The sequence below is a fragment of the Motacilla alba genome, chromosome 19, assembly GCF_015832195.1.
Source record: "Motacilla alba alba isolate MOTALB_02 chromosome 19, Motacilla_alba_V1.0_pri, whole genome shotgun sequence".
Classification (NCBI taxonomy): Eukaryota; Metazoa; Chordata; class Aves; order Passeriformes; family Motacillidae; genus Motacilla; species Motacilla alba.
Window position 1 is genome coordinate 8,252,966 of NC_052034.1, and position 8,972 is coordinate 8,261,937.

Sequence of the window (8,972 nt, forward strand, 5' to 3'; positions counted from 1 at the left end):
CAGTACCCTGTGCCATCATGGGGCAGCATCAGCAGTCAGAGGAGTCCTTTGGCTATCAGGGCAGCCAGCCTGGCCCTCACCCTTCACTGCCCTCTGATTCCAGAGGTCCCTCCAGGTTATCCCCGAGGCCTCCCAGCTCACCTCCTCCCCGGTCCCGGAGCCACTGGAGGGGCTGGGCTGGGAAGCACCGGCTCAGTACAAACCACAGCGAGTGAACAATTACGGGTGCGATTGCAGCGGCAGTTCCGCTTCCCCAGGGCTTTAAGACGAAGCAGAGCCGAGCGAGGGCCGAGGGGAGGGGAGAGCACCCGGCCAGGCAGGAGCAGGGGCCGGAGCAGAGCGCTGCGGGCAGGAGCAGCAATGGGGGACGCCTTCATCCGGCACATCGAACTGCTGGGCTACGAGAAAAGGTTTTTCCCCAGCCAGCACTATGTGAGTACTCAGCAGCGTTCTGGCATGTGAGGACTGGCCAGGGTAAAAACCCTGGTCAACAAATTTCCTTAGGTAAATGTGACTGAGAGCCTAAATGCTTCCTTTTAAGGGGGTCATGGCTGATAACATGAGCGGCAGGCAGCCAGAGACTAAACTGTCCTGAGCACACAAGACTTCAGGCACCTCCTTTGCAAGCCATTGGCTACTTTGCAGTCTTGGAAAGGGCTTTTTCCTCTTTGTTTCCCACCCACCTGCATGTTTCTGTCCCCTCTCCATCCATTCCCACTCCTCTAGTGCCCAGTTTATTTGCTGACAAGGCAGAGCTACTTGCATTGGGGCGGTGGAAGGAAGACATTCAATTTTATCTGAAGCTGGACCATCCACAGGGCTCCCCGGGCACAGTGGGGAGTGGTGCCCCACTTGTCTGCACAACTGCAGCCTCTGCTTTGCTCCTCAGGTCTACATGTTCCTGGTGAAGTGGAATGACCTCTCTGAAAAGGTTGTCTACCGCCGCTTCACTGAGATATATGAGTTCCACGTGAGTCCTCCCAGGACACATGGGTTTGGGGTGGCGAAAAAGGAGGGTGAATGCCATCTGAAATTGCCTCAAAGCAAACCTAGCTCAAAAGGGGCTTCTGGGTCCAGTTCTTCAATCTCGTTTGAAGGTGGGAGCCATTGGCTCTGTGTCCCTGGGCACAGAGTGCCGAGGTGTGGGATCCAGCCAAGATATGCTAGTGGCAGCAGGGCGAGCACCAGGAAAGGAGTCAAACTAGGGGCAGAGGACTGGGTGTCACAGCGTGTTCCCCTGGTGCCATCCTGACTCTTGTGCCTGGCTCTGCTCTGCAGAAAGCGCTGAAGGAGATGTTCCCCATTGAATCCGGGGACATCAACATTGAGAAACGGATCATCCCACACTTGCCAGGTGAGGGGCAAGCACCGTGGCTGGGGGGGTGAATAGAAACTGCAGCTAGCTGGGAAATCCCTTGGTGGGTTGAGCTGTGCTGGCTGCCTCCCAGGCAGGTGGGTGGTGCAGTATTTCCTGTACACCAGGCTGGAAATCAAAACCCCAGAAAGATCTGAGCAGTGGCAGTGGTTCTTCCCAACACTCAGCAATCCTGCAGACCCCTCCTTCCTCTCTGAAGGCACCCCAGAGGCACGTCCAGAAGAATCAGCTGTGACCCCTATGACCCCTGGCTGGTGCAAACTGTCTGGCTTTGGGGAGGCTGAACTGAGTGGAGCTGATCTGAGCCCCCTCTTGGTGACACCATCACTGGCGTTGGCTCAATGCCCTTGTGGCAACACAGATACTTTGTAAGAGGAAGCAATGCAATATGTCTTCAATGACAGAGGATGAACTCCTGATCGCAACAGCTGACACTTTGTCTCCAAGCAAGGTGCATGTCAGAAAACTTCCCCATTTTATCTAATTTCCTGCCTTAAAGGAAGAAGGGAGTCTGAAAAAGAGCTGCAGTTGTGGTCAGCATCTCTGGAGGAGGAGTAAACCCGCAGTATGCAGTGTGGGTGCCAGTCTGGGGGGGCTCCATTGCAGCTGGACTAACACCAACCACCACACTGGGCCTCTTCCACCACGCTGCCCCCACAGTGCTGGGGCTGTTCAAAGCATCCTTATTCCATTTGGGGAACTGAGAGCACTGAGGACCAGACAGGTGTCTGACTGCTGGGGGGGCATGGGGTACCACTGACCACACAAAAGCACCTCCCATCACGTGGTTCAACACTGCTCAGGGTTGGGATTGCCAGCAATATCTTAGAGCTCTGGAGTCAAGAACACCATAACCAGTGGGGTGGGAGGATAAACATATCTCCTCTGACTGCAGGCTGGTCCCCTGAGCCCCTCTTGGTGCCCTGGTGCATCTGCTGTATTTCTGGCCCAGCAGTTGGGCTTAGTCTGAACACACATGTAGGAGTTACCCTAAAAATGAAATAGGGTCAAACAGGATCATTTCTGGGCTTGCATGAGCTGTGCTCCCACAAAGTTTCACCTTATTGGCATAATGCAGCCACGTGGCCAGACCCACTTGTTTGCAGGGCAAAATTAATGATTCAGAGCAGTGTACTTGGGAAAGTATTAAAAACAAGGCATTCTGTCTGCTTTTTCTGAGCCCTTTGTCCTCTCCCCCAGCCCCAAAATGGTTTGATGGGCAGCGCTCAACTGAGAACAGGCAGGGCACACTGGCTGAGTACTGCTACACACTGGTGAACCTACCCCACAAGATCTCCCGGTGTCTGCATGTGGTCAACTTCTTCAAGGTCCGTCACGATGACATGAACCCTGTCACAGACAGCCAGTGAGTCCAGCTGCCTGCTATTTTGAGGGAAATCCTTCCTGCATTCCTGGCCTTGGATGCTGGCAGTAGCCTGCAGGGAGGGTGCTGCTGGATAGGGCTGGTCGGCATTGAACTGCCTTTGCTCTGATCCCATCTAGGATCAAGAAGCCTGAGGTCTTCCTCCTGCCAAAGGATTCCAAGAAAAGCCCCACTGGTAAGAGGTCTCAGACGGCTGCAAGTGACTGCCCCAGAAGCAGCAAAGCCTGCTGGGGAGAGAGGCTGTCATTCCATGGCAGATACCCTCACCAAAAGCATCGTCACTGTGCCAGAGCTGCAGCTGCAGCTGTGGGGAAGCCAAATCCTTAGGGGGAATGAGTCATTGTCCTGAAATTCAGTTGGTTTGGGGCTGAAAGAGGCTGAGAGGGCACTTTGGGCTGTCCTGGGGCTGCTTTTGGCCTGCCTGGAATAGGGTGTTTCTGGGTTGGGGGCTGGAGGAGGGAACATCTGTCACTTCTCTCATGCAGACATCACGGGCCCCATTGTCCTGCAAACGTACCGAGCCATCGCTGACTATGAGAAGAGCTCCACATCTGAGATGGCTCTCAAGGCTGGGGACATGGTGGATGTCGTGGAGAAGAGCGAGAACGGTATGTCTCCATCCCCTTGGAGAGCCCCTGAGGGCCAGCCCACTCCCTGCCACAATTTCAGCAGGAATGAGTACTGCCTTTGCATCTTGTGTCCAAACACAGCATGTGAGCTAGTTGCAGCAGTGAAGGCTGAGGGTGAGGGGCAGTTCTGGAAAACTGCAACATCCTGGCCATGCCTCAGCCTGTAAAGTTTCCTGCCCAGCAGGAGCAGGATGAACTGGCCAAGTTCTCTGGTTGCACCATGTCAACAGAGATTGGCCCCAGCACCGTCCCTTTGGTCCAGGACACAGAGATGCCTGCACCTGCCCTGGCCAGGACAGACCTGGTGCCAGTCCCCGCAGCACTCTCTGCTCTTGCCCATGCTTGCTTTCTTTGCAGGCTGGTGGTTTTGTCAACTGAAGAATAAACGAGGCTGGGTACCTGCTGCGTATCTGGAGCCACTGGATGGTCCCGATGAGTCTGAAGAGCAGGAGCCTAATTATGCAGGTAAAATGTTGGGGTGACCAGGGTGTGTATGTGTGTCGGAGCACAGCCCGCTGCAGCTCTCCACTGTGATGGCTCACTGCAAAGCTGGGCAATTCAGACTGAGCAGGATCACTGGGCAGGGAGATGCTGCTGTAGGAACTGCCAGGAGAGATAAATCTCATGGCTTGGTGCCTCAGTGCCAACCTTGGGAGCTTCCCATGACTTGCGGGCCAGCATTAGATTTGTGTGTTGGCTGATCTTTAGCCAGTGGCCATGCTGAGCTGGCTGGGTGAAGGCTGAGGTGTTGGGTTAGCAGAACAGTGTGGTGCAGCATCCAAATCAGGCACAGGCATTCACAGTGCTTCGCCTCTGTGCTGTCCTTATCACGTCCTGGCCCTGCTCCCTGTCCCCTGCACTGCCCTGCCATGACAACAGGGCTTTATCATGTGGAGCAGAAGAAGGATCCTGCAGACTTGTGCCAATTGCTCAACAGGCTTCAGCTTTGAGGGTTTCACAACACTGGAAAAGGCTCTATTAGCACAACACTTCCCTCTGCCTTATTTCACCACCTGAATTCTGAACACACTTTCGAGCAGCGATATGAGTGCTTCCTCTGCTTGCACCCAAAAGTTTTCTTCTGGAGAGATGGTGAAGGGGCCAGGATGAGCCATGGGCAATGACAAGACTGGGGGAAGTCTGAATACAAACCTGAAGCGCCCTGAGTCTTGCCTAAAATGTAGGGTGTTTCTTAATGCTCTGGTGGCTCCTCAGTGGCTGGGGAGGTTGAGCCCCCATCCCTGAGGTGTCAGCACATGATCCACCATCCCCATTTCATGTGTAGGTGAAGCGTACGTGGTCCAGAAAAGCTACACTGCTGTGGAAGAGGATGAGCTGACCCTCAAGGAGGGTGATACCATTGAAGTCATCCACAAGCTCCTTGATGGCTGGTGGGTCATCAGGTGAGAGATGCCATGAAGAGCTCAGGTGAGCAGCACTCAGGCAGAGGGAAGGGACATCCATGGTGCTCCACATCAGGGCTCTGAAAGCCATGGTGTCTTTGGTGCCACTGCCCAGCGCCTCCTTTTGCAGGGCTGCTCCTCAGAGTCTGTTCTTTGCCAAATATTAAACATTTCAGCTGGAAATTCCTCTCCTGGGGGCTTCAGAAATATCCAAGAAGGAGGCAGATGGAAAAAAAACAAAACCCCACATATCTGTTATTTTGCCTCTAATTGTTCTGGCACATCTTACTTTGCAAAACCTCAACTTTCATCCTGGCTAAGAACATGGCACCAGCAAGGGACAGGCCTGAACCGTGACTCATGGAAGGTGTGAGTTGGAAGAGTTCAAGGCCAGGTTGGATGGGGCTTGGAATAATCTCTTCTAGGGGAAGGTGTCCCTGCCTGTGGCAGGGGGTTGGAATGAGGTCCTTTAAGGTGCCTTCTAACCAAACCATTCTGGGACTCTGTGACCACCCACAAGAATGATCAAATCTCTCTCCTGAATGCGGAAGTGGTTGCAGAGCCATGACTGCAAGTGATGTTGCTTTGTGTTGCACTGCAGGAAGGACGAAACCACAGGTTATTACCCCTCCATGTACCTGCAGAAAGCCGGGGAGGTGAACACCTCTGTGAAGAGTGAACTGAGGAACCGGGGCGCTCCTCCACGGAGGTAGGAGAAGCTCTGTGTAAAGGGCAGAAGAACATCTCCCTCTTCCTTGAGGGAGATAAAATTAAACCAGACAGGGTGTTGTGGTGTCACCTGCTTGCTCTGTCAGTGAGGAACTGCCTGAAGAAATGTAAGCAGGGCACAGACACAGCAGGGCTGTCCTCCCACCAGCTCTGTGCTCTACAACTACCACAGGCACCCCAGCACTGCTGATGCAGAGCTCCAAGATCCTTGCTCCAGCAGGTCCACCTGTCAGGTGTTTTTCTCCTTGTCCTTCTGCAAAGTTTCTTTTCTGGGCTAATCTTGTTTAATTTTCAAATTTGCCATTTTCTTATTTCCTAAGTGTGCGCACTGAATCTTTCAGAGGCAAGGAGAGACTTGACTAAATGAAGCTGCCAAGTGGCCTAATCTAATGGGAGGATTTGAGCTAATGCAAGGGATTTTATTTTTATTAAAAAGATAAAAAGCAATAACAACTCATGAATTCCAGTGCAAAGAGAATGGGTAAAAAGGGCAGAATTTGCTGCTATCTCTTTTTTCTGCAAGATGACATGTCAAGCGTGCTATAAAATCTCTCCAAATCCAGTTTTGCTGGAGCATGGATTGAGTGTGAGACTGTAAAATGGTCCAGATCCACATATTTCACCACGGAGATGTTTGCTGGTAGCCTTGGGGGAGATGAGGTGGCCTGTTCCAAGGACAGTGGCTTGTTCCCCTGCCATTGTGACTGCTGCCTCTGTGGCACTGGCAGCCAGGCCAAGTCCTGTTGTGAATGTGGTATCCTGTTATGGGCAAGAGCTTTGCCGTGACATGGGGGATGTGCTCAGACCAGAAGGGGCTGAAGGCAGAGAGGCACATTTCTTTGAGAAGAGCAGGAGGACAATGCCATGGGGTGGACATCAGGAGCCACCTCACTCCTGCCATGGTACTGAAGACAAAGCAGGGCCCTCTGTCTGCCTGCCCAGGGACAGTCCCCAGTGCTGGGGTTTTCCCTTCAGCAGCCCTAGGTTGCTCAGCCTTTCACTTCTCTCAGTAGTTTCTCTCCTGGGGGTTGAACACCACACGTCTGGGTGCACACTGACACATGCCCCATACTCCATTCCCCTCTATCTGACCCTTGAGCCTCTGGGAGCCATGCTAAGCCCCACACCAGGGACCTCAATTTTGTGGCCAGGATAGGTGCTGTATGTTCACTCATCAAAGAACTATAGATCACTTCTGGGGCTTTCTTGGATAACCCTCCTGCCCATCTCATCCTTCCAGCCTTATATCCAATCTTCCTCACCAATCCCCATCATTACTTTCCAGACTTGTGCTCAGGGTTCACCCTTCAGTGTTTGCTTGCAGAGCACCATTCAGCTGCCTCTGAACACATCGTAGATTGTGTCTCACTGATGGCTGCTCTCAACGGCTGGCATCCACCAGGCAGAACCCAAAAGCAGAAATTGGGGTTTGGGTGAAGCAGAGGAGGAAGTGTGGGGAAAGGAGGTGTGTGGTGTGAGAGCTGCTAGCATGAAAACTGAAAGTTTTGTTTCTCACTCCTTGCAGATCCACCATCCGAAATGTGAGGAGCATCCACAAGCAGGGCCGGAAACAAATCAGCCAGGAGACCTACAGGAGGAACAGCAAGAAGTACATCCAGAACCAGCGGAAAATGCGGGGGAATTCCCAGAACAAGGCCAATGTCATCAGTAAGTTTCAATGGAACTGGAATCCTGCAGGCATGACCCATGCCCCCACCAGTGCTGACAGCTGGAGCAGGATGGCACGCTGAGGTCACACCATGCCCATCTGTCCTTTTCCTATGGGGAAAGTCTGTGCAGGGAGGTGTTTCTTTCAAGGAGTTTTCTTACCTCTGGCTACAGGTCAGACAGAGCAGAATATGGTCCTGGAAGGAGGTCAGCCCACACTGGGGACCTGGGCTTTCCTTTGTGCACCGAACCTTCCCCATGCTGCCATTACCATTGCAATTGCCATGTGTGTTAGCTGTCAGCAGAGCTCCCAGAAGGAAGTGTTACATGAAGAATCATAGAATTATAGAATTTGGTTTTGGTAGGAAGGGACCTTAAAAACTAATTCATTCAAAGCTTCCACTTGATCAGGTTGCTCCAAGCCTCATCCAACCTAGCCTTGAACACTTCCAGGCACAGGGCAGCCACAGTTGCTTTGGGCAACCTATGCCCCACTACCTTCGCAGAAAATAATTTTTCCTAATATTTAATCCCTGGCCTCTGACAGTGTGAAGACACTCCCCCTTGTCCTACAAGTTCAGGCCCTTGTAAAAGGTGTCTCTTCATGAAGAAGGAGAGAGGCAGTCATTGAGACATACCCTTTAGATCTGCTAGTCCCCATGCAGTATCCATGACCTTCCTGGAGCTAAAGGTGGGCAGACCTCATGCAGACCTAAAGACAGGCTTTCCCTGAGTACAGCTCCCAGCTGGGCACTGGTGGGCACATGCGGACACCATGACCTACAGGAAGACCCATACATGCAGCAGGGACAGGAGGAGAGGCAGGAGCTTTGGTGGCCATGATGTAGGAAGCTGCTGAATGTTCCTGAGGGTGGTGTGTGGTGCAGAGCTCTGACCCATCTGTACATCTTTTTTACTTGCAGTTGAGAAAAATGAGCCAGAGGACAACAAGCCCAAGGCTCAACCTGCTGTTCCTCCCCGTCCCAGCAAGGACCTTATCCTGAACCGCTGCACCGAGAGCACATGGAGGAAGATCCTGTGAGGATCCTGTGAGCCCCACACCAGCCACCCAAAGCTTCACCTCCTCCAGCTCCAGTGCAGCTAGGGCTAGGAGCCGGACCAGGGATCCAGGTGGCTCTGGCAGCCGCCTCAGCCCAGGGAGGCTGCGGCCAGATCAGCCCAGCCCAGCGCCCTTCCTCGTCCTCCACCTCAGCCAGCCCACGGTGTCCTGATAGCACTTCGAGGAGGGACCAGCCCTGCTCTACCAGCTCCTTACAAGCACCAAGTCCTCATCTCTACATGCCCTTCTATCACCTCTTCGTATTTTGAATTATTTTTGTGGTTTTCATCAATAAAGGAGAGACACTTGATAGTCCCTGAGGAGCAGTGTGGGCATGGCGGCAGGAAAGGTGTTCCTCCGGGTGGTGACAGGGCAAGGGCACTTGCAAAAGATGCGGGCAGTAAGGAAATTCAGCTGGGGGGATGAAAGGACAGCAGCTTCCTCCTGGAAGGTGGCTGCTTGGCTCCCTCGAGAGGACAGCGAGGGCTCAGTGTGGAGAGCACTCAGTGTTCACACACAGAGTGTGGCGGGACGGCTGCGCTTGGTTACCGGCCCAGCCGCCCTGTCACGGCTCTGCCGGACGGGGCTGCCCCCGGCGGCCATCTCGGTTTGGCTTTGGGATGGCGCTGGGTCGACCTGTAGCTTCGTGCCTGGCTGTTTTAGTTTTGATTGTCTGGGTCTAAGTTCACGTTGGGGTCTGGGGGTGTGTTCAGATTTAGGTCTA

At 53.3% G+C, this 8,972-nt stretch overlaps 1 protein-coding gene across 1 annotated transcript; it reads left to right on the forward strand.

Moving 5' to 3' along the window:
- Positions 1–245: 245 nt before the first annotated feature.
- On the forward strand, positions 246–8,569 carry NCF1 (neutrophil cytosolic factor 1). Its single transcript, XM_038158434.1, has 11 exons — positions 246–432; positions 890–970; positions 1,279–1,354; positions 2,576–2,741; positions 2,879–2,934; positions 3,245–3,367; positions 3,746–3,853; positions 4,674–4,791; positions 5,393–5,500; positions 7,046–7,188; positions 8,112–8,569. The coding sequence occupies exons 1-11, from the start codon at positions 361–363 to the stop codon at positions 8,228–8,230; spliced, it is 1,170 nt and encodes a 389-aa protein (XP_038014362.1). The 5' UTR covers positions 246–360; the 3' UTR covers positions 8,231–8,569.
- The last annotated feature ends 403 nt before the right edge of the window (positions 8,570–8,972 follow it).